The 26609-nt window shown below is 38.9% G+C and overlaps 2 protein-coding genes across 6 annotated transcripts in view; one reads left to right on the top strand and one right to left on the bottom strand.

The window, feature by feature from the left end:
* BTD (biotinidase) overlaps window positions 1-3585 on the bottom strand; it is a 9851-nt gene extending 6266 nt beyond the window's left edge. The window contains exon 1 of one of the 3 annotated variants that reach the window (XM_086742607.1): window positions 3467-3585. In XM_086742607.1, the coding sequence (XP_086598733.1) occupies window positions 3467-3519 (53 nt within the window). In that variant the 5' untranslated portion in view covers window positions 3520-3585. Of the gene's footprint in view, window positions 1-2190; window positions 2978-3216; window positions 3327-3466 lie in introns of those variants that run through there. The other 2 variants (XM_086742608.1, XM_086742609.1) reach the window with 2 other exon arrangements.
* On the top strand, window positions 3507-26609 carry HACL1 (2-hydroxyacyl-CoA lyase 1). Of its 3 annotated transcripts, XM_086742604.1 has the most exons (17): window positions 3507-3710; window positions 4754-4858; window positions 10128-10168; window positions 11409-11489; window positions 13085-13157; window positions 13680-13757; window positions 14726-14820; window positions 15289-15401; window positions 17405-17540; window positions 18671-18776; window positions 20182-20265; window positions 20378-20479; window positions 21286-21440; window positions 22860-23018; window positions 23284-23391; window positions 23978-24164; window positions 24618-26609. In XM_086742604.1, the coding sequence occupies exons 1-17, from the start codon at window positions 3636-3638 to the stop codon at window positions 24648-24650; spliced, it is 1731 nt and encodes a 576-aa protein (XP_086598730.1). In that variant the 5' UTR covers window positions 3507-3635; the 3' UTR covers window positions 24651-26609. The 3 variants fall into 3 exon arrangements, with proteins under 3 accessions (XP_086598730.1, XP_086598731.1, XP_086598732.1); XM_086742605.1 differs by lacking the exon at window positions 11409-11489; XM_086742606.1 differs by lacking the exons at window positions 10128-10168; window positions 11409-11489 and having other exon boundaries at window positions 3694-3710.

Here is a 26609-nt window from a genome sequence, read left to right as displayed (position 1 = left end):
CTTCAGAGCCAAAATGCCTACTTAGGACAGGAGTGAGTTCTAGTCAGCTGTTCCTCAACGAAGTTGTCAACTAAGATGTAATCGGAATTCATCATTACTAGTGATGGAAAAAGCTGGAGAGCTTCAGATCACAGGATGGAATTGCTATGCATTAGAGAAATAGCCTTTTTGCCTCCTAAGCCAAACACACTAACATTAAAAATTAACAGGTAATGGGCTTCTACAAAATGTCATATTTTGTAAACATGCTTGGAGAATTCTCATTTTTCTGCCGGTTTATTTTCTGACAGTTAGAAACACCCAAGGTACTGAATCTCTTTCTCATTTAGATGCACAAGAGGTTTAGCCCTGAACATCCAACTACACAGTCCCATCTGTCTGAACCTGGGCCCACTAAAATAATTTAATAACTGAAATAATTCCTCTGAATCCTTACCCTTGGCTGTGATTACTGCTAGTCCCATAGAGGATGGCTGAGCACTTATGTGAGTGCTCCTTAATGCCTTTCCCCTATTTGACAACTTAAACAATAGAACCTTGCTATCTCATGGATTGCTTCTAGCAAAAAGAGAGAGCTGTGATAAGCTCCAAGGCTGGGCTTGGGGACAGTAACCTTTCCAGCCAAAATAAGGATATCATCAGGGTTTACTCAGCCCTTGGGCTGTGAGGCTCCAAACAACTCTCAGGCACAATCTACTGGGTTTTTTTCCCTATCAGAAAGTGCTACACTATCTAATAAATCCATTCCTTGAAGAGAAGTTTATTTGTTTAGGGTCTACAGAGCTATCACCTCACCTGAGCCCCAGCTTTAAAATACATTTTCATGAACTGAAATGCTTTACAATCACATCTCTTTTTCTGTCCTTCTCCTGTGATTTATGTGGTCTTTTGCCTGGCACATGCTTCAGTAGGATCATCTCACGCAAATACCAGTATTTCACAGCAGTATTACTGTCCTGCAGTCACAGTGCTCCAGCTTATACAAAAGGTAAAAAGACTGGTGTTTCAGTTTGCATGCCAATTCAGAGAAGTTTTCCCCCAGTCACAGTGCAAACTGTTTTCCTCTTCAGTTTTTCAGAACCATCTGATCTCCGTACATTGTGAAGTAAAGCATCCGGTCACTCACTTTTCAACCACTCTGGAGATTTAGAAGTTTGGCAACTCTTACCATACACAGATGTATACAGAGAGAAAAGCAATACATACCCTGCTTCTTAGCACTTTTATACTTGTAAGAATCCAACAGACTAAAAAAAAAGCAGAACTAGCACAGCACTAGTCTGGGTCCTCTTAAGTGATTAATAGCAAATGCCTGTTAAGCTGTAATAACATGAACAGTTATAGTTACTAGGCAAAATACTAAATTTGCTATGAAACAATAATTAAAAGTCTTTTTTACATTAAGTAATCTCCATTAATTGTTCTGTTACTGTCATTCTAATATACAGAATATGTAACAGCTTCTACATAAATGTAAAAATATAGTGAAATTCAGGTTTTTTCCACTGATCTCTCCTCTCTACTGCTTTTATATGCTGCACTATCGTTTAATATAGTACTTTACTACATAGGTTTTCATGAACTTTTTTTTAGCAATGCAATCATAGCTCAGTATTAATCTTGCACTTCCTTTTCTGAAAAATGTTTATTCTATGTGCAATGCATTATAAAACCCCGCTCTGGTTTCCTGGCTTTTATCCAGAGGTGCAATCTATTTTTAAAGAATGTTGCCCACTCTAATATAATGTTTTACAGTAAGTTTTATACACTTCACAGGATTCAAGAATCAAACATGCAAGCTTGGTGCGGCCAGGATGGGCAGAGGCAGGTAAAATGGTGTGCGCCATCCCTCGGTGAGGATTTTGGAGAAGCATCTCACACTATGTTCCCACTTCTCCTCATAAATGCTGGTGTTGGGTATCTTCATAGAATCATAGAATCTTCAAGGTTGGAAAAGACATCCAAGATCATCAAGCCCAACCATCAACCTAATGGCACCATGCCTACTAAACCATGTCCTGAAGTGCCACGTCTACACGTTCTTTGAACACCTCCAGGGATGGTGACTCCACCACTTCCTTGGGCAGCCTGTTCCAGTGCCTGACCACTCTCTCAGTAAAGAAGTGTTTCCTTGAGGCCATTTCCTTTTGTCCTATCACAAGCTATTTGGGAGAAGAGACCAACACTCACCTCCCTACAACTTCGTTTCAGGTAGGTGCAGAGAGCAATGAAGTCTCCCCTCAGCCTCCTCTTCTCTAGATGAAAGAACCCCAGTTCCCTCAGCTGCTCCTCATAGGACTTGTTCTCCTGACCCCTCACCAGTTTCGCTGCCCTTCTCTGGACACGCTCCAGCAACAAAACGTTCTTCTTGTACTGAGGGGCCCAGAACTGCACACAGTATTCGAGGTGTGGCCTCACCAGTGCTCAGTATAGGGGCACAACCACTTCCCTGCTCCTGCTGGCCACACTGTTCCCAACACAAGCCAGGATGCTGTTGGCCTTCTTGGCCACCTGGGCACACTGTTGGCTCATGTTCAACTGGCTGTAGACCAACATCCCCAGGTCACTTTCTGCCAGGCAGCTTTCCAGACACTCTTCCACAAACCTGTCGTGTTGCATGGGGTTGTTGTGACCAAAGGGCAGGACCCAGCACTTGGCCTTGTGGAACCTCATACAATTTACCTCGGCCCATCGATCCAGCCTGTCCAGATCCCTCTCCAGAGCCTTCCTACCCTCAAGCAGATCAACACTCCTGCCCAATCTGGTGTCATCTGCAAACTTAGGAGCTCTCAATCCCCTCATCCAGATCGCTGATAACAAAACTGGCCCCAGTATCGAGCCCTGGGTCACTGCTTGTGACTGGCCGCCAACTGGATCTAAAACAACCCTGTACTTTGCCCAGCTCTGTGTCAGCAGTCTCTGACCAACTCCACAAAGCTGAACCGTTACACGGTGGACGAGGCCGCCCTTGTCACAAACGCCATTTCCCCTGGTGCTCGCTCCCACAGGCCTTCGAGGTCGAGCGGCGCTAGGGGAGCCTGAGCGGGGCGGTGAACCCAACTACTCGCTCCCCACTCCCTCGGTTTGAGACCGCTCGCCCTGCGAGGCGCAGACCCGGCCCGTTCCTGCGAGGGGATGGCGGCGCCCGCCCCGCCCCGCCCCGCCCCGCCCCTCCCGCTCCCGCCCCCGCCGCTCCGAGCCGGGCTCCGCACGCGCCGCCCTCGCAGTTGGCGCCCCGGCAGCCTCTTAACGGCCGCCCCCGCGCGCCACCGCGCCGCGAGCCTTACGCTGCGACGCGACGCGCCAGGCCACGCTGAGTCGGGCCGGGCCGGGCCGGGCCGCCAACGCCCCCTGGTGGCTGCTCCGTGGCTGCGCAGGGGCGGGCAGGAGCCTCCCGGTCTCTGATTGGGTGCCCGCTCTAGCCAATAGGAAATTTCCCTAGCCTTCGCCCCAGTCCCCACGCCACCTGCCAACGGGGTCAGAGGTAGGCATCTGGATCCGCCCCCTCCGCTGTCTCATTGGCCGGGCGGCGTGTCAATCAACTGCACCCGACCTTCGGCCGGGGGTCCTGTTCCGTCCGCTTCTCCGGTGGGTGGCTCCGGCCTGTGCGGGGGCTGGCGTTACGCGGAGCCGGAATGGCTTCCGGGAGCGGCGCGGAGGAGGAGGCTGTCAGCGGGGCCCAGCTCATCGCTGAGTCCCTCAAAGCTCAAGTAAGAGGCCGGGGGACCGGCGAGTCGTTTCCCTACGGCGAGTGGGCAGGGACAGTTCCCAGCGGCGCGGAAGGCGGGCTGGGCCAGGCCACGGGCGCCCGCGGGCTGGGAGGGGAGCGAGTTTGCGCGGCGAGACTCACCCTGCGCGCCGGTGTCGTTCTCCCCGGGGGCGGGCAAAGCGGGCTCGCAGGGCTCGCCCTGTGGCTCTGTGGGAAGGAGGGAGGTCCCACCGCAGTGGCCCGGTGAGCGGGCCCCGCCCGGCAGCGGCTCGGCCTCTCCGGGTCCCTCTGCCGCCGTGGGCAGACGTGGGGGGGTGGCCCCGATGCGGCTTGCCCCAGTCCTTCGCTTATTTCTTCCCTGTTACGAGCTTGCCCCATGCTGAGCTCACCCGATACCTCTGTTACCATCAAGCACTTCCCACAGCCCTCTGCGACTGTGCCTGTGACAGCTCCTCCTTTACAATTATCCAAATCTGTTCTGTTGTCTGTAAACTTGAGATGATGTTGAACTGACACTGATCTTAAGGCTTTCAGTTTGGCCTGTGACACACGAAAAGATAGTTCAGTTGCAATAAAAATGTGCTTAGTCTTTTATCTGTAAGTTTATTTGGGCACAGTACTATCCCAGTTGGTTCCTGGGGCATTTTTGGTGTTAGTTTTGTGTGAAACTGTAGAAACAGGAAACGTTACGAGGCATTTTCGGAGGAGGAGAAGCTGACGTACTGAGAAACAGCAAAATGATGTAGCAGAGATGTCCCGAGTAAGAAGTGGTCAGGTTGACTGAGCAGCTGGCATGAACCGTTGTTCCACTGCTTGTAGGCCTCCAAAATCCAGTGCTTTCACAACCACAGAGGGCTGAGCTGCAAAAGTCAGCTGGCGTTGTATGTGTTTCCACAGCAGCTTGTGAGCTTCTGTGTGAATATATGTGTTGTTACAATTTGCTTTTAGACTGCCTGTATAGTTACAATGACTGTGTTTGGCAAGTGCTTATTAAAGCTATCTTTTGGAAACAATTCTGATTTCTTCTAACACTTTTCTTTTTAGAAGATTGAATACATGTTTGGCATTGTTGGTATTCCAGTCACTGAAATCGCAATTGCAGCCCAAGCAGTTGGAATAAAATACGTAGGAATGAGAAATGAACAAGCTGTAAGTATATATATGTAGTAGTACCAATCCTTTCTTTTAACCATTTTACAAAGGAATGAAATCCAATTTATGTTTTCTTACTAGAAAGAATGTGATGTTTGGACATTCCTTTAAAGAACCTGTAGAGAAGCAGTTACTGTCACTCTGGAATAAGGGAGAGCATTGATGGATTGGGTTGGGTGTTTCTTTTTACCCTTCTTTCCCTACTTCCATTTTCAAATGTCTCCTCCTTTTCTAATACGGGAATTGCAACTTTTTCATTTTTAGATCCCTTTCTCCAATAAGGGAGAGAAAATAGGATGAAAATAGGGAGAAAAATAATTTGAACAGGGCATTTCAATACAGAAAGAAGAAATTATAATTTTTTTTTCTCCTTCAAGTACTATATTGTCAGCCACTTTTTGGGAGGCTCATTTAGGGTTTTTGTTTTTCTGTAGCTTTCCATAGACTTTCCAATATCCTTCTCCCTTAAATTTTTCCACTGTCATATTCTTTTGCTGATGCCTTCCCTTCCAAATTAGGACAACATTATCATTCTCTCTGTAATTGTTAGTATTTTAATTCATTTTTTTTTAGGATGCTCTTAGCTACTTCTTTCCTTTTTGTTTAGAAGGATATTTTACTTAAGAGTTATTTCCTGCAGGCCTAAAAAGGTAGATTTTGTTTTTTCTTGTCTCTGTTCTCTTCTTGCAGTGCCCAAAGAGGAAGGTTTTCCTGCTGATAAACTTGTCCTGACTGTTTTCAATAATTGTGTTATCTTTTGTTCCTGAACTGTGTTTAAAAGCTCACCACGCAGCAAAGCATGTAAAGTTAAAATGCTTCTGAATGCTGAAAATCAGGCACAGGCGTATACTTAGAGACTCTTAATTGTATATATTTCAACTTTGTGTCTAGGTATCAGAAATTAGACGCAAGCTCATTAGCATTTTGATGTTATGCCACTAGTTCTGGATTTGTTTGGTTTTCCCCAGTAGCAGCTCTTCAAGCTTTCAGTAGTTTCTTAGGTGGTCTGACGTTGAATATAATAACCTCAGGTTTCTAACTCACTTTCAAGGATTACTACCTAAGCTGGATAGCTAGCTGCTAGCTATTGAACTGCTAGCAAGCAGACCATCAGTTTTCCATACTCAGAGTTGCTCTACTACATTTGTCACTTTCCCATAACTGTTGCCAACAAATAAATACATTGCTTGATTATTATCTTATCAGGAGATATTTTTTTGTGTGTTTTAGCTTATTTATGGGTTCTGTCTCTCTATGAACACTATGAATTAGAATTTTATCACTTTTACAAGGAACTCCTTCTAATATTCCAGACCTACACAGTATTCAGGTGCCTGTGTTTTGCAGCAGTGTTCTTTTTTTTGTTTTCCACCATGTAGTTCATAGCCTTCATGGATTGTCCCGGAGAATTTACAGAGGAATGCATGTCTCTGTTTGGAAAATCTGTAACGTGAGTGAGGCAAACATATACAAATATGTTTAAAAGGTGTGTTTGATTCATTTGAAGGACTGGGAATTCAGCATAGTCTTTATTTTCCTGTAGGCCGTTTGGCAAGTATTGTATTTTTAGCTTTGGTTATTAATGTGATTAAACTTAATTTCCTTATGCATCTGTAATTAACAGAGAAGATTGCTTTGCACTGCCAAATGAGATGCTGTCGTATTTATCACTTTTTACTAGACTCTCTTCTGTTAGACTGAAGAAGGCAAGAAGTGTTCTGCACAAGAAGTGAGATGCTTTTACTTAGGGGAATACCAATAACATGAAGACTTGTTTTAACATCAAAATGTCAGGGTTTCTCTTCTTTAGGGAGTGGAAAATTATGAACAAAGGTGTACCTTGTGGTAGGTTTAGTTTTGTTCTTTGTCCTCAGTGAAGACGTAGAGTAATTGCTTGGCAGAGGAGAGGATAAAAAGTTATACACAATATATTCAAGATACACTTAATGTTTACATATGTCATAGTTTTAATTGTCTAAGTTTATTGGTTTTGTGGTCTGGCTGTGGAGGACGTGTATACAGCTGCTTCCTTTGTTGGTGAAGGCAGCTGTATATGATCTGAGGTATATGGAAAACAAAGGTTTTTCCAGGGTTGCGTTTCTGCCTCATTTCTAAGCCAGGTGTAGCAAAAGCCCATAAAACTGCAGAATAAACTGCTGGGACTGGAAAGACCAGACTGAAGTACGAAGTTAAAAGCTGAGTAGTACTACCGATATCTGTTAGCTAGTCTCTTGTGGCCTGTAACATGGCATAAGTTTACTAAGAAGCAGTTTAACCCGTATCCTGTATGCCCCTTAAACACTGGATAGTTACGTTGCAGCTCGCTAGGGGTGTGTGTTTTGTGTATCTGTCCGTGCGTAACTGGAGGTTGCTGTGATTCTTTACAAGACTTTTAACCCAACCCAGTGTTAAACTTAAAAAAAAAAATCTTTACTACATTGTTATTCATTAACAACACACATTACTTATAAAGATTAAAAATTAAACATTAGCTATGATCACTACAAATTCAAAGCAATCTGTTCTTGATAATCATATCCTAAGTTAGTCTTGAGTGTACGATATGCTGGAGCTGGTGCAGCGTGGCTTATGTTGATGGTGCTAGCTGTCAAAGGAATCAGGCTTGAGAACCCTTCAATAAGGGCAGCTGTAGCCAACATGGGTGTCGTTTTTCTCCACCCCTCAGATTCAAGATCTCTTTTTATATGCTGTTTCAGTCTCTGAACAGATCTTGCTCCTTGGCCTCCGTGCCTGGGATATGGATTGTGTGGTGCTGGATGGGCGTTACTTTCCCAGGCCAAGACAGGTGCCTTACCCTGTTGCACATCTGAGGTTTTTATGTTCTATTTTGTTTTTTACCTCTGGCTAATAGCAGTGTCTTCCCAGATCTCAAAGTTGCAGTTTTTCAGTGACCAGTAATTGGCCATTAGCAAATTGTTTAATATTCTGGGACCACTGCTTTCAACCTGTGTCCATATTTTCAAGGCACACACTTAAGTTGTATGTTGTAACGAAAGTTGCCGTGTACTGAGCTCAGGTTCATGCAGGAAGTTCTTGTAACAAATTGATCACAAGCCCTACAGAAACAATTAACATTAGGTACAATTAACAACATAAGGGCCTCAGACCTGCTCCTAGACATGGTAGTGCTATTTTAACTGGGCCACTGGGTACAAAAATGCTTAACCACTGTTCACTAACTATGTATTAGTTTGCTTATGTTTGAGTTGAAAACAGACTAATCCTTCTTACTGTGCTTCTGCTTGTATGGGACTAACAGGCCTCTGCTTTGGCTACAGTTCAGCCCCAGCACTCACAAGGTAGTTGCAGATTCTGAGTTCAGTGCCTGCATCTGGATCTGCTACATTTCTTCCTAATGTTGATAGTGGTTTTGGCGGACAATGGCATTTTATGTGCCCAGGTCCTTTTTGCCTGTCTGAGGTAAATTCCGCTCTGGTTTCAGCTGATCAACTGGGTTATGACCATAACAGATAATGGGTGCCATTACTCATATTTTAGAGGTGAGAGTGCAAGCTTCGTAAGTAAAATGGCTTTTCATTCTTACTGTTCACACAAAAAAGTCTTTTAAGTATACCTTCAAAATTATTTATGATCTCCTCTCCTCTCAACACAGATAGCTTTAGTCATGTTCCTTCCTTGCAGAATGAAGCAATAAAAGTTTTAATGTCAGTGACTGTACACAAACCCAAATTTAATGTGCTGCTTTATTTTGCCACTCAGTTCTAAAACATAATTGCCATGGAAACTCAACACCATGCTTTGAACTCTTATTAACAAGACTTTTAGTAACACCTACTCCAAATATTTCTAAACTTTTGCACACAGATAGATAATCAAATTGTTATCTCATTCCTGAATGTAGGTGACATTTTTCTTCTTTGTGTCAGAGGCTTAGGAAAAGTAGAAAGATATTTTTCTTGTCAGTGTGCTTTGTTTTGTCAACAATTCACTGTCCCAAAGCTGCAAAGAAAAGAAGGATTGCTGCTTATTCCTCTACTAAGCTCCACATTTTTGCTCAGACAGTTGGTCAGTATCTGTAGGGGCATGAGGGTATTAAAGACAGTTTCTCCTTCTGTGTAAAAGCTTTTAACAAGTCTGTTGTTTTCATTCATTTGAGCTGAGATTGCTAACGTGCTGTGTTAGAATTGCTCATAGCTTTGAGGACAATACTTGGTAGCTTTGTTAACTTTTAGAAGGAGCTTTTGTGTTACTTATTCTTTTTATCACAATAGTACTCAAATAAAGCTTAAAAAACAAAACTCCAACTCTCTTTCAAAATGAAAGAGGCAAGCTATAGGCTAGGAGCTTACTTTTTAAAAAATAATTTAAAAAAAAACAATTGCAAAATTATTTTTTTCCATTAAGTGTTAGAACTTGCTGAATTCAAGAAAAAAAGCATGAGAACATGAGAGAGGGAGTTGGCTTTGGTCACATGTGTGAATCCGTTGGAATTCTTGGGTCACCTGTAAGTTTCTGTTTCTACTTGATCACATCCTTGATCTACTTGATCACGTCCTGTTACCAGGTGAAATGTATGTTTAATATTACTACAGGGATAGCATAAAAACGTACTCCATAATAATATTGCTGATAAGCTATGTTAACACATGTTGTAGGCATTACTTTTGTGAAAATTACTCAAAATGCAATTTTTCTTTAAAATGTTAAAGTAGCTAAAGCCAAGTGTGATATCAGAAATGGAGTGGGAAGTACTTCAGCAGCTCAACTTGTAAAAAAGACAATCCCTAGTTTTCTAATGAATCTTTCCAGCATGTCATTTCAACCTTTTGCTTTATTTCTGAAGTATAATGACTCATTCCAGTGATGGCTGGATTTGTTTGTTGCCTTTCTCTTGCAAATCCCCCTTCTATGTTAGTCCAGAAGGCAGAATTTTCTTATGTTGTTGTATTCATTTTGTTTCCCTGGGTTTAGAGATTTTATTTTGTCTGATCGGAGGTTTTTTTGTTTTTGTTTTTGAATCCTAAATATTCCTAGTGTAATATCCTGGAACAACACGAGCCTGAAATGTGGAGAGGAGTCTTGAGATTTTTCACATAAACCTTCATGAAAACACCTTATAATAGGGAGGGTGAAGGGGTGCTTTTACTTAAGTTTAAACTCTGATGATCAGGGAAAATTCTTTACTTGCTTATTTTCAATATTTTTGTTGAAAGTTATGTACAAGCTGTAATTAAATGTGTATATATAATAATAATTGTATAATTAACTCCAGTGTTTTCAATAGGCCTGTTATGCTGCATCTGCTGTTGGATATTTGACTGGCAGGTACATTCCATGTTTATTAATATTTATAATAATATAATTTTTACTATTAACTGTGTTAAAGTCAACAGTCAGAAGCTAGGAACATTTTTCTGGTTTGGAGCTGAGTGTTTTCAGTATGTGCAGATGTAGGACAGTTAAAAAGGAACACGAATTTTAAAATAACTGTCAGTAACAGTTACCAATGTTTCTGTTGCTATAATTCAAAGCAGGAGCAAAGAGGTGCTTAAGCTTATGTAATACTGTCCATCTTAAAACTTTCTTTATTTTTTCCTCTTTAACATCTGAATAGTAGCTTAGCAACCCTCCTTGGTATGAGGGGCAGAAATCATGCCACTCCTGTTTGTTCCAAGTTGATGGACCTGCTGCACTTCAATCTCGTCACCTGGGCATATTGTTCAACAAATACTGTATCAATACAGAGACTGATGGTATGCCTTCCAGTCTCCCTCGTGCTTCTCCTGACATGAAATGCTGGCTTTTCCTCTTTTACTGAATTTTACTTTTTATGTTGTTGGGAAGCATTCTGTTGCCTGTGACTTGTGAAGTGTGCTTCTTGGGTATCCCATGGATCCTTTTCTAAAGTTAAACAGCTGACACCTGCTTGCTCAGAAATGCAGACATGATAATGCAGGTGATCACTCGTGTGTTATGCAGTTTTGTGATTTTTCTTCCTTTAAATAATCCTCTGGAAGTAAGCTAATTTTTTTTCTGATTTGTAAAGAGTCTTTAAAGCTACTAAGGAATACTTCATATTCAATCTGGAATAACAAGTGCCTCTGCCTGAGTTAAACTGTAATAAAATTTGTGTTAAATCAGATGCACTTATTCCTTCATGAGCTTTCTTCATTGATATCTAGTGCTAAAGTGGAGTTCAGAAAACTGCAACCGTAAGTGGCTTAGCAAATTCCATATAAACGCTAGATGATGGAGTCGGTGGCGATAAAAGAAGTAAGGAGCTGTGTTATGATGAGCCTCCATATGTTGCAGACCTCTGTGTGGGTGGCACATAACAACTGTTCACTTGCTTTTTCAATTGGGTTGATACAGCTAAATGATTTCTGATTCCCGTGTCTATCTTTAGCCCTTCATACAAGTCCCTTGCCGTTCATGTATTTTGATAGCATGAGTAAAGCTTTAATATTTTATTTTTCAGCATCTTAATAATTTTTGGTGGTGATTTATTCAGTGTCTCTGTGTTCACTACTTCTCTCTATTTCCTTCTTTTTTTTTTTTTCTCTAGACCAGGAGTATGTCTTGTAGTGTCCGGTCCAGGTTTTTTACACACCCTTGGTGGGATGGCAAATGCAACCATAAACTGCTGGTAATTTAACTACATTTTCCCTTTGAAATTCTAATAATTGTTTACTGTTATTTGTTGCAGATGTTGAGCTCTGCAGTATTTAGTATAGGACTTTTTTTTTTTTTGTGAGTAATGAGAAGAGAATTCTTCATTTATCAACCCTAAAGTAATTTATTTCCCTTCTTTTTTTTTGTTTTCTCATGGATAAAATTCTCCTTTTTGTCTCACCCCATTATGCATATATTGGAAAATCTATCAGTATACCTGATTGTATGGATACCTTTGAAAATTCAGTCGATATTCAGCCTGTAATGCTTTATTGATTGTGGAGTCTTAGAGATTTTTTTTCGAACTTTAAATCCATGTTGCCTTTGAATTGCTCTATTTCGTATGTGAGCAAATTGACAACTGCATTGTTAAAATCCATATTTTCTCCCCACGCAGACATTTAGAGCGGTAATTAAGCATTGAATTAAATGATGGCCCTGAGTGATAGCATTTACTCCCACAAGCCTTCACTGAGATGTGGCAACTTTAGCTGGTCTGCCACTGAAAGTCCTTCAGAAAGTTGTATGAGGTATTTGGGGTAGAAGCACACATGATCTGGAGCATGAGATTAGCAGTGGCTGATGGACAAGGGAAGTTTGATAATGGGAATGCTAACAAATCAAGTCTCTGACACTTTAAAAAAAGACATCTGGTGTTCAAATTATTTTTTAAAAATTAGTTATGGATTAAAGTTTTGCTGTCCCTATGTGACCTTAGATTTTAAAAAAAAAAAAAAAAAAGATCATATGAAAACCTTAAACAGTCATGGGTTTGGTTATAAGAAAGAAGCATTCACAGTGCTTGCTTATGGATTTGCGGGAGACATTTCTATTTTCTCACAAACTGACTTTTGTTTGAGATGAGCTCTGTTTACCTGACTTAACCTTACATAAACCTGTACTCCTGGCAAAAGGTGAAGGGAGTGACTTATCTAGTTTGGCAGATAGTAAGAAGATTGGTTATCACTGACCACACCACAGTGTTTGGCCAATGATTTTTTTTTTTCATTAGTCACACCATGTGCCAAAGGAGAGAAGTAAGCATTCACACACCCTGAATTTAGCCTAATAAAGATAATTTTCCTTGACTCCTTCATTAGTAGACACCTCCATTGAGTGTTTGAGAATCCCAAACATGCTTTTGCATTTACTTTTGGGTTATGAACAAACATCTTAATACTTTTTAGGTCAAGCGATACTTTTTAGCTTTTTAGATTAGTTTTTGTCATTCCTCTCAAACCACCTTGTCATCCATGTTATCAAACTTTAATGAAAATTGTTAGCAATATGACATGGTTTTAGAAATTTTTATGCTAGTTGCAGATCACTTAATACAACCAGACTGTCCTAAAACTAACAATCCAAAAGCTGCTAGGAAGTCTACTGGCTCACACACTGATGTTTAGAAACCGTTCCTGTGTTGTGCTGATCACTTTCTATTCCTGTTGAAGTCTGTGGATCTGAAGGTGCATGACATCCCTGGAGAGTTTACAGATGTGACTGCAGTTATGAAAAAATACATGTATGCTTAAGGTTGGTTTTGCTTGTTTGTTTTACATGCTCTTCTAGGCCTTTGATTGTTATTGGAGGCTCTTCTGACAGAAATCAGGAAACCATGGGAGCTTTTCAGGAATTCCCACAGGTACACAGACATACAACTTTGTACAGAAAGATTCCAGTTAAATAATTGGTGTTGTTTCTTCATTAGTGTAAGAATAACAATCCTAAACCCTAATACTTCCTAACAGATCTTATAGTGCTGTTTATTTGCTCCATCTACTGGTTTAAGATGGACATTGCGTAAATACAGCAGATTATTTGTAATGTCTTTGTCCACAGTCATGTTAGAATTCGTGCTCTGTTTTAGGTTCTCAGCAGGTATTACCTGCCATTGGCTGTCTGTTATGAGGTGTAAGAAAGCAAAATAAATTTTCCAAGAAAAGAAGCACCACAGTCTGGAAATAAATACCTAAGTGCTCAGTGGAATGAGTATAGCTTTGACCGCTTCTACCAGCTGAGGAACTGCATTTTTTTTTTTATGTGCGAGTTTCCAACTTGTTGCTTTCCATTTGGCATTTTTTTCCATTTTATTCCTGTTGAAATTAGATGGAAATGAGCAAATCAGTTTGGTAAGTCAACATAATGGTTATATGCATTTATTCAGGTTGAAGCTGGTAGGCTGTACAACAAGCTGTCTGTCCGCCCAAGCAGCCTAGAAGTTATTCCTGCTGTTATTGAAAAGGTATGAAAAAATACTAAATTAGCAACAGAACATCAAGTAACTGTCTCCTACTGTATAAGCTTTAAGGGTTTATTTTTTGTATAACTGTTACTGTAAATAGTTTGATCCTGCAGATATTAGGTGATGGTTGATTGAGTAAGTTAACAACCAGGGAGTTTTTCCTATGAACTGTGCTATCGAACAGGATAGAAATAGATTCTGATCCAATCTGATGCTTACTGATCCCTGCAGCGTTTTTTGTTAGGTTCAGTCAGAGCTGGAAAGATGTTTCTGAAAGAAATGCCTTCTGGGAGAGGTGCAAGAACTGGAAATGCAATAGCACAAACTTCAGCTCTTTTACCACTCTTACTGTGTGAAGATGTGGAGGGGTGGGAGTGGAGATGGTTGAGTTCAGATTTGGGGGTTGCTTGTGGTTTGGTGCTTTTTTTGAGAGAGTGAGAGAAAATACATCCTTATCTCAGTGCTTCGGAAAGGGTTACAAAAGTCTCTTACTACTGCTGTAACACCACTTTAGCCATGTCAGCCTAAATTCTGCATACACTGTTTCCAGAAGTGCAAATTCAGCAGAGCATCTACCTGTAATAGAACAGGAATCCAAAGTAACAAAAAATTGAGGCATTTGTTGTCTTGGCTTTTCTCTGTTTGTGCTACTTAAACTTTCATACTGAATTCTGTTTAAATTTGGTATTTCCAAATACAATAGCTGATAATGCAGTTGTCTCACTGTAAATTTACAGTCCAGTACTGTGCGTCTACTGAAAGGCTTCAGATGGCACATAGAGGAAAATAGCTATCAAAACCTGAATCTATGGGTAGAAGTCAATCCATGGGAGCTTTCCCTGTGGTTTTTCGGCAATATGAAAGAGCATGTTCCTTCTCTGCCTACTGAAGGGTTTTCTTGGGTTTTACATGTAAAGATTTTAAAAATCCTTGCTAACAGTGGTTAAAACTGATTATCTGTCTTCTAGGCTGTAAGAACCAGCATATATGGTCGTCCAGGTTCCTGCTATATTGATATACCTGGGGATTTTGTAAATCTTCAGGTGAATAAGAGCTCTGTCAAGTGCGTAAATATTCATTGTTTTTCATGTCAATCAATAAAATAAATTTTAGTTTTAAGTTACTTTTATATTTTCTTAAAACAAGGAAAAATAAACAAGAGCAAGAGATTAAATAATTCACCACAAGGCTGAAATTATACTAAAAATCCAGTGTCTGCATTTAACACTGCATCGTAATGTGTCATATAGATTATAGTTTGTAATGAAATGTGCAAAAAGGAATGAATTAACATGATGGTAATATAGTGATGTCACTTTGTAAATCTCTGGAACAACACTACCTGTAAGATTAAAGAAACATACAAGAAAAACTTCAAAGTCTGTTTTGAAAAATCTGTCCCGTTCTGATAAATGCTGAGTAACATGGTGTGCAGCAACTACAGTTTTATACTAAATAATAGGTTTTATCTTTCAACATTCCTTGCTTTGAATTTTTTTAAGGAGCCTCTTTTGTTTTGTTTGACTTCCAGGTACGTGGAATGCTGCCTGCCACCTCCCATCAGCACAGCTGAAAGCTCTACTGTATCCAAAGCAGCATCTATCATTGCTCATTCCAAGCAGCCTCTACTAATCATTGGCAAAGGTAGCATGCTTTGTAGCTTTGAACTGTACACATCTGGGACAAGAACAATGACCAAAGTGATTTCTTTTCCCCATAAATGTTAGCCATTTCACTCTCTATTAAAAACAAACAAAAAAAACCCAAAGAAACTCCTCTGAAATTTGATGCTTAAAATCTGCTCTGTTTTTAGAATATTTTTATTCCATTGTGTAACTTGTCTTTTTTATCTAGGTTGAGAGACAAGTCAATTGATAAAATACAAATTTAAGCAGAAAAAAATCAGATAGCCGTTTTCTGAAGTGTAGAGCTAATACCAAGGATTCACTTCCAAAATTCCAAACAAATTCTATCCAAATCACAGAATCATTTAGGTTGGAAAATACTTTCAAGATCAAGTCCAACCATAAACCTAACACTGCCAAGTTCACCACTAAACCATGTTCCTAAGCACCACATCTGTACGTCTTTTAAATGCCTCCAAGGATGGTGACTCAGCGACTTCCCTGGGCAGCCTGTTCCAATGCTCGATAATCCTTTCAGTGAAGACATTTTCTTAGTATCCTAGTAAACCTCCCCTGACACAACTTGAAGCTGTTTCCTCTCATGTTGTCAAGAATACAGAAGTATGCTCTGGCATATATAGCAGGAACCAGAGTAACCAAAGGTCATTTTTCCATAGACTTACTGAAAGTGTCAGCCTACCTATGTGAGGACATAAAGCAACACAGCAGCTGTTGCTGTTGTTGCTGTTTTACAGAATTTCCGTTTAAGACATTTTCAGTATTCTGCCAGTGTATTTTGTTCCTGAGATAGAGGCATCCCTAAAGATAGAGGATAGTTATTCTCTGTGCTAGTTTGCTTATTTTGTCCCTTCCTGTGGAAAGTCGGTCACTGCAGTGACATTTTTGTTGAAGACACAGATCTGCTAGAAACAGAACTGAAATACACAACTTGTTTCACCCAGGCTGTTTTCCTGCAGGTATAGGAACGATCTGTTGTCTTGGAGAGAGGTTCTATGTTTAATCAGGGAGTTAAATGATTGAGATGAGGTGGATCTTATAATTGATTAGGTAATGAAATAGTAGACGGAAGATAGATCAGGAGATGTGGGGTTTGTTGTGGTTTTATTTCCCCTCTCTCTGGCTTGGTGTAATTGAACAAAAGGGTGTTTGAAAGAGAAAGGTAGAAATCTCAAAAATGCGTAGATATGTGTTTTATTGGGGTCAACAATAGATAAATACTGTGTTTTCTTCAAATCTACTTAACAAATTATCTGGACTTTCTGCTATACATTATATTGTATATGTTGTATTGTATACAGAATTTTTGGAAGAAGTATAGAAGTTTATTCTTCATGATTTAAGACTCAGACTTAAGTCATTGCACAAGGACCAGTTAGTTATTCTAGGTTGCCTGAGCAACATTCTAGATTGCCTGGGCAACCTTAATTCAGCAGCCTTGTACTGAAGGTAGCATCACAGTGCACACACACACACACACACACATCTTTCAAGATCTTCTTTGAGCTTCTCTTTTTTTGTTAGAGGCTTATAGTAGACCTGTTTGGGCAGATTGTTATGGAGCATGTGATACAATGACATGCAAGGAACAAGCAAAAAAAATGACATGACACAACACAAAGGTCATCTCCTGTTGCTGATGCTGAAGTCTTTGCCCTTGATACCAAATTTCACCCACTCAAAATTGTCATTTTTAAATAAACAAAATCCCCCTATTTTTCCCTTCTATGCTTTACAGAAATAGCTAAATAGTTCAGCTGAATTCTTAAAAACAAAACAAAACAAAAAAAAACAAAACACAAACTTTTGTCAAAAATATGGGAAATTTGAACTCAAATACCTGTAGTTTGACATTTTATATTTTGGGTTCTCCAGAATGAAAATAACAAGCAGCTTTCATAATGGGAAGTAACACTCTTTCTGCCACTAATGTAATCAGGTTAATTGAAATTCAAGTGAATACAGTTTTCTGTAGTATTAAGCAGTCTCTTTCATTTCATTCAGGTGCTGCTTATTCACATGCTGAAAACAACATCAGAAAGCTGGTGGACCTTTGTGGACTGCCTTTTTTGCCTACACCAATGGCAAAAGGAGTAGTTCCTGATAACCATCCAAATTGTGTAGCTGCAGCAAGATCAACGTAAATATAAAGCAAGACTTCTAATCCTAACAACTGAGAAACAGCTAGGAATTGTGATGGTCTACAGATGCCAGGGAAGACAAAATCCATACAACAAAAATTTTTCAAACACATTTTGCACCTCATTTTAGAGCACTGAAGATCTTGCTTGGAAAGAGTCAACAAATTTAGGTGGATCTCTTTTGACAATGCTTAAAATGCTGGACAGGAAGATATTTTCTCTGAGAACTAATATTCTGTAACTAGGAAACCTATGACAAGTAGATATATCAATGTTGTTAGTATGCATTTCATAACATAAAATGACACTGCCAAACAGTTTATGTTATACATTCAATTTAGTGCAGTGGGCAGACTACTAGCTTTGTATTTTAACACCATAAACAGAGGGTTAAGATGCACACATTGCAGTTGAATTTTTGCTATCTGCTGTCTCTGCATTATATTTGCAGTACATAGTCACTAAACTGCAGTTTATTTAAAAAGTAGATAAGGTTTATCCTACACCGAAGGACTATGCTTAAAGTAAATTATAAGAGCCCTTTTTGACTCTTGACAAAATAAATGTGAATGAACTATAAGAAGCTTACTAGATATGAATATGCTCCAGCTTGTAGGTGGAGCACTTATATACTTTGAGATTAAAACGTTGTCCATTGTTTAGCTTTATCACTGTTAAGCATGCTGTTAAGGAAAATGGACAATAAAAAAATACCAGATATTGTGTACCCAGCTGAAAGGTAAATTAGCAGGAGTCTAAACTGAGAGGTCCACAATAATCTTGATTTTGGCACCCACTGTTGCCGGTATCACAGTAATGAGTCTTTTTCTTTAACTTCAGTGTCATTATAGCATCTTGTTAATCTCCTAGTGTAATGATTCCTTTCCCAAGTACAGTGTATTAGGAAAATAGTAATTAATTTTCTTATTGAGTTCCTAAACTCAAGGGTGGCTTGATGATTGGCTATGTAAAAGGATACAGGGTTTATGAGCTAAGCAAGCGTCTTAGTGAAAGGAAGGATTATATTCTGGGATTTGCTGTGATGGTTAGGATTACTTCTGCTTTTGAAAACACTATTAAATATATTAATAATTCCTCTTTATCTGATTCTCTTATTTCCCTGTATTAGAGCATTACAGCATGCTGATGTAATCGTCTTGTTTGGTGCAAGATTGAATTGGATTTTGCATTTTGGCCTTCCACCAAGGTTTCGGCAAGATGTAAAGGTTATTCAGGTAAGCATAAAAAATTATTGTCACTTAAAGGAAGTCCTCTGTGTTCTAGCATTGCCTAGAGCTGTTATTGTAAATTGTTTTGGTAGTGTACTTCATGTGGCAAATACTGCCCTATGGGCAGTGCATGTGGTTATGGTAGTTCTCCAGAAATAGTTCTGATTTCTTTAATTACTTTTTTAACTTTCTTGATTTTTTTCTAAAAAATGATTACAATGTTGTTCCAGCTATCAAGGACTTGGTGCTACCCTAATGAGGAGGGTGGACACTTCTATGTAGTTGACTAATACAGGATTAGACTCATGATACTTGTGTGATCTTTGGAGCACTGAATTTCCATGGTTGAAAGCAAGTTGTCTTGAAACTGTTAAACTTTTCATACTATTCCACTGCTCTCTCAGCTGGATTTTTTTGAAATAGAATTACTTTCAGATCCAGAGTCAGTTGTCTTCAAGAGCTCAGTCACTCAGAAATGTTAATAAGAAAAGAGGAAGAAATGCTATTTAACTGATTGATGTATTTGGCAACCTGCTGGCTCTTAAAAAAACCAAGTTGTTGAATTGTTTATGTCCTTAAAATCTCCTCCCTTGCAGTCTGTGATCAAAGAGTATTAGTTGATTCAGTGTGCTGACTGGCCTGCCTTCAGTGATCTGGAACATAATCTCAGCTTCCAAACTTTACATCTTTTCTAGAGGAATAACATAAATTTTTAAACTAGAATTCCTTTGACTTACAAAATAATACATCTTTTGTGCTTCCTTTTTCTAAAGAATGTAAAGGAAAATATTTTTTTATCTCACTTAAAGTTTTGTTTTGGTTTTTGGTCAAGGGTTAATATTAAAATACTAATTCACTTCATAGTCTGTGTGACCTGGTCTTAAATTAGTATTCCATGTAACCTTGGAGATCTCTTACATCACTGATAAAGAAAGTGGGGAAGTTTCTTCAGTGGTTGTAATTTACTTTTTTGTTTCTTCATACTAGCCAAATTCTTACTGTTAAGTAGCATACACTAACTTTTCTTAGTAAGAAAATTACTGATTTGTATAGACTTTAAGGGTATACCTAAGCTCAGATTTTTAGTTCTCGTAATTGTCACCAAAATCACCACCACCTTCTTAATGTTCTAGTAAAGTTCTATACTGTCTATAAGAGCATAAAAGAAGCAAGCAGTCAATTTTAAGGATATATATGGACTTCTGTTAAAATGAGTATGTACCATAGGATTTTACTTTGAATACAGCATTTCCTGATTATGTCATTTCAGTGAAAGGCAGAGGAAGTTACAGTTGTACAGCTAAAACAAGGTACGAAGACATTGTTAGACAGTGTTCCTTGAACTGAAAAAAAAATTAGAAATCTCTTTAATAGCCTTGTGTTAATGGTGGTTTTTCTTTTTGAAATACAGATTGATGTTTGTGCAGAAGAGCTGGGGAATAATGTGAAGCCAGCTGCAATTTTATTAGGTGACATAAACGCCGTGACTAATCAGGTAATGTAAGGTCAGGTGTCCTCCTATTTTTACCTTGATTTCCTGATTTCTATAAAGTAAGTTACTGGTTTAAAAAAAAAAAATTCCCTGCAACATTTCAATGTTGTTCCAGCTCTTAGAAGAATTCAGCAAAAGACCATTGAAGTATCCTTCTAATTCAGAGTGGTGGAAGAAGCTGAGAGAGAAAATAACGGCCAATGAGGAAAGATCAAAGGTAGTGTTATATTAAAGAAAAAAGGAGGTTTCTCGCCTTAACAGGTACAGGTGCATAGTCAGTTTTGTCACTGGTCTGTATCCAAGCTCCTCAATTACTTCTGACAGCCACGTCACCCAGACTTTGAAAATTTATACCAGTAGTAGAAGACCACAGTCAGAGCTGTTGTATTATGGACCGTGACTTCTAAGCAGTGGACAGGTACTCAGATACCTCCAAGTACTCCAAGTGGAAGCTAGCTTACATGAAGATGCATTCTTAGTTTTCTTCTGTAATTGTGCTGTTTAGCTGTTCAGCAATGCTGTTGGAAGTATAATCTATGTTCAAAGGAAGAAGCTATTAAGGCCAAAAGACCACAGGTGTTTGGCATGTGCCTAACTTCATGCAACTCGTGTTCTGCAAGTTTAGGTGCATGTTTCCAAGATGGGATCTAAAATAAATTAATTCTATCAGATTACTCTTTTGAACTACCTCCTAGCACACAGATGGCAGCTTATTTTGGTTATCAATAGTCAAACCTATGTGCAGAAAAACTTCATGTGCTTCTCAGGTTAAACTGAGTTTTAGTAGCTTCCTGTTAATGGTAGGCCATCTAAGGGTTGCTGAGGTAAGTGAGCCTCTGATAAATACATTGTGTCACAGGATAGTTACAGAAGGAGTGACCTTGATGTAGCGCATGGAAGACCAAATACTTCAGCGTTACCTAGCAGGGTGTATTTTTATTTCCATTATTATTTACATATCCCAGTTCTGCATCTTCTTATAAATTTTATCCATTGGAGTTACTAATGTATCTTGTTTTTAAGGGATTAGCATTACAGAAATCCCTGCCTATGAATTATTACACAGTCTTTCATCACATCAGAGAACTGATACCCAAGGACTGCATCTTAGTAAGTGAAGGAGCAAACACCATGGACATTGGACGAACTATGCTTCCAAATTACTATCCCCGTCAAAGGTATGGTATTTTCTTTGTTGTGCTGACTCAACAGTTTATATCTATGTATAAATGTTTTCATTTAGCTGAGAAGTATGATGGTCCAGAATTTTTGTAATCCTTTTTAAAGCTTCTAAATAATAAAAAAAAAAAAAATTAGTGTGTTGGGAGAGGGGTTAAGGGAAGTTTTCCACTCATATACTGATGTCCTGTCACAGATTTTAATAATTCTCTGCAACATGTCTGTGTGCTCTGCAACAGAATGGTGATAGTTTTTCACTCTTTTCTGGAAAGTGAGTGAGGAGCATCATGTTGAACTTCCTGATCTAGATGTTTATTTCTGTGCTCAGAGTCTGTGGTAAATATTGATTGAAAATAAAAACAATCCTTGGGATTCTCATGTTGAAAAGAATTTGTATGAAGAGGTTTTTCTTTGAAACACAATTAAAAACAGGGGAAACGTAAGAAGAATAAACTCATTTTGAAAATTGGGTTATATATTGGGCACACTTTCATGTAAACCTCCATGCCTAAAATATAAGCACTCAAATTTTGAAGTCTTGGTACGCACTTGAATCATTATGTGTAGTCTAGTTTTAATGTGAGTAGGAATTAAGTGCCGTTTCTTGATTGAGGGGAAAAAGTTATTTCTGTCTGGTGAGGTGAAACTTTTGATCTGAAGGTGAAATTTGTGCCTTCTTGTGAAAGTAGCACTAAAGTCCTAAATGAACCTAAATACTTCTTTGTAAACAAAAAAACAACCAATGAAAAAAAAACCAAACCCATACTTCCAGTGAAGTTGGGGGAAGAGTTTGCATTATTTAAAATAAGAGCACAGTAATATTAATGGTTGACTCTTCAGATTGCATTGCACGTATCTGAAAACAAATTTGAAAAGTTAACCCTAGAATAATCTAGTTTTTATGTACTTTTGTTTCCGTTATGTGCTTCTAACTGAAATAATCTAACCTAATTACAGCTTTCAATTTGATTTCAGAAGTTGAACAGAAGACTAAAATTTGAACAGCAGTATTTAACTGATGGCTTTCAGACTTCTAGTTGTATTTTAAGGAAGTTAAATATAGAAGGATTTCGTGTAGTCTGCCCATCTCTACAGTAATTGAATGTTTTTGAAATATTGTTACTATGCAGGCTAAAAGCATACAAGAATAGTTCTTTACTGTAGTATAGCTAGTGTATAAGAGTTCTTAATTTGACTTCCAGTATGTTTATATCACTCAGAACATTTGCATTCTTATCAAATGTTTGACTGGATATAATAATTATACATCTAATATCTCTTTATATCAATTGTTTATGAAAAAGTATTTGAATAGTATATGGCAAATTTAATAATAAAAGTAAAGATAAGTCACTGTGGATTAACTTAAAAGTTTGCTTAGAAATAAAGGAATAGTAATTCTGTATTCTCCTCTTTAGGCTTGACGCAGGTACTTTTGGAACGATGGGAGTCGGACTGGGTTTTGCTGTCGCAGCTGCAATGGTAGCTAGAGACCAAACACCTGACAAGCGAGTCATCTGCATAGAAGGAGATAGTGCTTTTGGATTTTCTGGGATGGAGGTGGAAACTATTTGCAGGTAACTCTTTTTTTTGCTCAAGAAGACCCTGTACGTGTGTTGCCAGGATCAATTTAACTAGAAGGCCAAGCACGTGGCTGTTAGATGGGGTACTCTTAAAAGCACATGAAAACAAGCCAAAAAATATACATAGTGGACAGAATGTGTTACCAGTAGATCATGTTTCAGGTGGAAGTTTACTTCTTTTTAAGGAGAAGTAACACTTTTAACACCTTACAGAAGGGTGCAAGTATTTCAGATTTCTACCAAATGCATCTTTTTGTAGGTACAACTTGCCAATCTTGATTATCGTAGTAAACAACAATGGAATTTACACTGGTTTGGATGCAGATGCCTGGAAGGAGATGTTAAAGTTTGGAGATCCTACTACGTGGTGAGCATCTTCAAAGTATATCTTGTTAATTAAGGAAGATGTGACCAAAATGGTCATTCTCTTCACTTTTAATACTTTGGGATTCAGATTGAAATTTTTTATGAAGTGAACTTAGTCCTACACTAAGTTTGTATATGTAAGAATCAATTACCAAAAGCGAGGAACCAACCTAATTCCCGACTATTGTTTACACAACAGTGCAGCATTGAGATGACTCTCTGTTAGGTGTCTCAGGTTGCTGCAGCAGTTCAGGCCACACAGTACAGAGTTCATAGTGGGCATACCTCCAAAATCATTATAGTCTCCAAAATTACCTGAGGCTTGTGTTCTGAATTTACACTGGGCTTCTGCTTCTGGAGCTGACATCTCTGTACCAGGAGAACTAGGCTAAAGCTTTGCTCAGGAATGGCTTTGTTATGCTACCCTATAACCATAGCTTATATGGTATGGGAAACGTAGTTCTTCCAGCCCAGAAAAATTCATCAGTCCAGCACAATAATAATCTACACTTCAAAATCAGTAATTAAATTGGTCAGTCTGGCAGTTCTTCCCTGCCATTAATCAGAGATTTTCCATTTCATTACAGTGCACCTCCTGTTTCTCTGTTGCCAAATTCACACTATGAGGAAATTATGTCTGCCTTTGGAGGTAAAGGATACTTTGTTAAAACACCAGAAGAATTGCAGAATGCTCTGAAAGCAAGCGTCACTGACAAGCAAACACCTTCTCTTATAAATGTAATGATTGATCCACAGTCTGAGAGAAAGAAGCAGGTGTGTATATGTGTTCATTTCTGTTTCTGCTAGCTTCATTAGGCAAGCCTCTGATGTCCTGAGGAGGTATCACTTAAATGGCAGAGAAGGCATAGATAGTTGCAAGGCAGAAAGATTGTCTTTAGATTTGGGAAATACGAGAATTGGTGCTTTTGCACTGTGCCATCTGCTTTCCTTGGGTTTTTTTGGTTTTTTGTTTTTTGTTTTTTTTTTTTTTAATGGGCTATTATTAATGCATAGCATCTTTAATGACTGTTTCCAGAATTTATGGTTGTTCCTTTCCATTCCTGACAAAATGAGACAAAACACTTTTGAGCAGTCTTTATTTCCTGTAGATTCCTTCTAGTAGTTAGTGCATATTTGGATTCTCTTACTGGTTGTCCATTCTGATTCAGTTTTTACTCTGGGTTTTGTTTGTTTGCTTTTTTTTTTTTTTTTTTTTTGTGCTTCCAGGAGTTTCCCTGGCTGACTCGTTCTAACCTGTAGCAGAAGAGGAAGATAATGGTGGTGCAAGGCTGTGCATTAAGCAAAACTGAATTGGTTTCCAGAAATTGAACTGGTACAACTCTCTTGGGCATTGGAACAAAATGGAATTTTAGAACTCCTATTAGCGGAATCTTTAAGTGTTGCAATTAAGTGTTTGTGAAATGAACAACACACTTATGAATGTATAGCAGGCCTTCTAGCAGATTGTACAGAAACACAATAAAATTACATGCTTGTTTCTTTTACTCAGAGTTATACCCATCAAGATTTGTGAATTAAAATCTTGGATGTTCTGGATGAAGGGAGTAAGCCTAAGGGTTTTGTACTGACAGAAACATAGAAGTCTTAGTCTGTGATTATAGAAACTTCATTTTTAATCAACCAGCAGCATGCTACTTGTTTGAGACTTTGACGTGTAAGGACCAAAAAAAGCATCTTGTTCTGAAGAAGTGCTGATTGGCCTCATTATGCATTGAAGCCCATTGGGTTTATAGTCACTTCATAATTTTACATGTTGCTTTTTCAACTTCTATTGCAGGTAGAAATAGTGTATTAAAAATGCAGACTTACTCAAGACTTACTTCTCTCTTGCATTTGCTTTTGTTAACTGAGACTTAGGGTGCTTGCAGGAAAAAAAATAAATCTCATTTTTCTTTGAAGCTGTGCACTTTGCAAAGGCAATCTCATCCCTGTAGGCTGAAAACAGGACTGGATTTATTAGTAAGATTTCAAAGATTAATAGATTGTAAATTTTTCTAATTAGAAGCATTAAAAAAAAAAACACCACCAAAAGAACAAAAAAAGACTGAAACAAAAAAAAAAAACCCTCACCAAAACAAAGAAAAAGTGTTAAGCTGGAGCTTAATGTTCAGTTTGGCTGGCATCACAAAGTGGCTACCAGCATTCATGCTGTGGCTGGCTAATTGTGCAACTGGTTCTTCATATAATGTACTTACTGTGTAGAAACTCAGTGCCCAATTCAGACTGACTGTCATGCAGAGCTAACATTTAAAGCAAGTAATTGGCGTACTGAGGTTCTATCTACAATGTTTTCATCTGTTGTTGCATCTGACAGTCTGACTTAGCGCTCAGACTTTAATAGTGAAGTAATTCTTTCTCTATGCTTCTATTATGGCCTACAGCAACTACTATTCAGTATCTAGTAAGCGAGTTACTTTGTATTTACGTCTGTTCTTAACAGCAAAGAATCTCCCAGTGCATTTACTTATGTTAAAGGGAAATTTCTGGCTCCAGTTTGGATTTTGATTGTTTTATTGTCTGTTATTCCATTGACATTAAATGTTAGCTAACTAGTGGAAGGCACTTGGATGACCCAAGGAAGAGGAGAACTGGACTGGTGGGGGATCCTAGCCTGCAGTTAGGTTTGTTGCAAAAAGCTTGGCTTATTAGTTCTTGCACTTCAGTCTGGGTCTGACTCAAGGCCATGATTTACTGTTAGACAGAGGAATGTCTCCACACACTCATATGGAAAGATAGTATCTGACATGAGCGAGAGTACCACAGTCTGGCTAGAGGTACCGCTACCGGTTATGTGGGGGGGAATAGCTGTGTGGCACTACGAATACTTGAGTCAAGAAAGGTAATATCCTTATGAGGGCTAAGAAGTGCCAGAAGAGAAAATCCATAGAATGGAAACAACTAAGGAATGAGTGTAAGGCTGCTTGAGAGGGCAGGGTTGGTATGTTCTCTGGGGTACTCTTGCAAGGATGTAGAACAGCATTGGATCTTGTGACAGATTTTGTTTCATTCTTCTTTTTAACTTGCAAAAGTTGATTTTAATATGTTGCAGTGATTAAACACAATCCATTATGATGATGTAAAATGTCTGTAAGAGTTAATGCTGGGACTAACCACAGGGAAGATCATTTGCATTGGATAAGCAAATGCAGAAATTCTTGGTTTATATTTGAAAATTAATAAAAAGATATTTTCATACTG

This window comes from Chlamydotis macqueenii, chromosome 2, assembly GCF_036417535.1.
Source record: "Chlamydotis macqueenii isolate bChlMac1 chromosome 2, bChlMac1.mat, whole genome shotgun sequence".
Taxonomy (NCBI): Eukaryota; Metazoa; Chordata; class Aves; order Otidiformes; family Otididae; genus Chlamydotis; species Chlamydotis macqueenii.
Note: the sequence above shows the minus strand (reverse complement) of the source record. Positions and strands in the feature narration are given on the sequence as shown.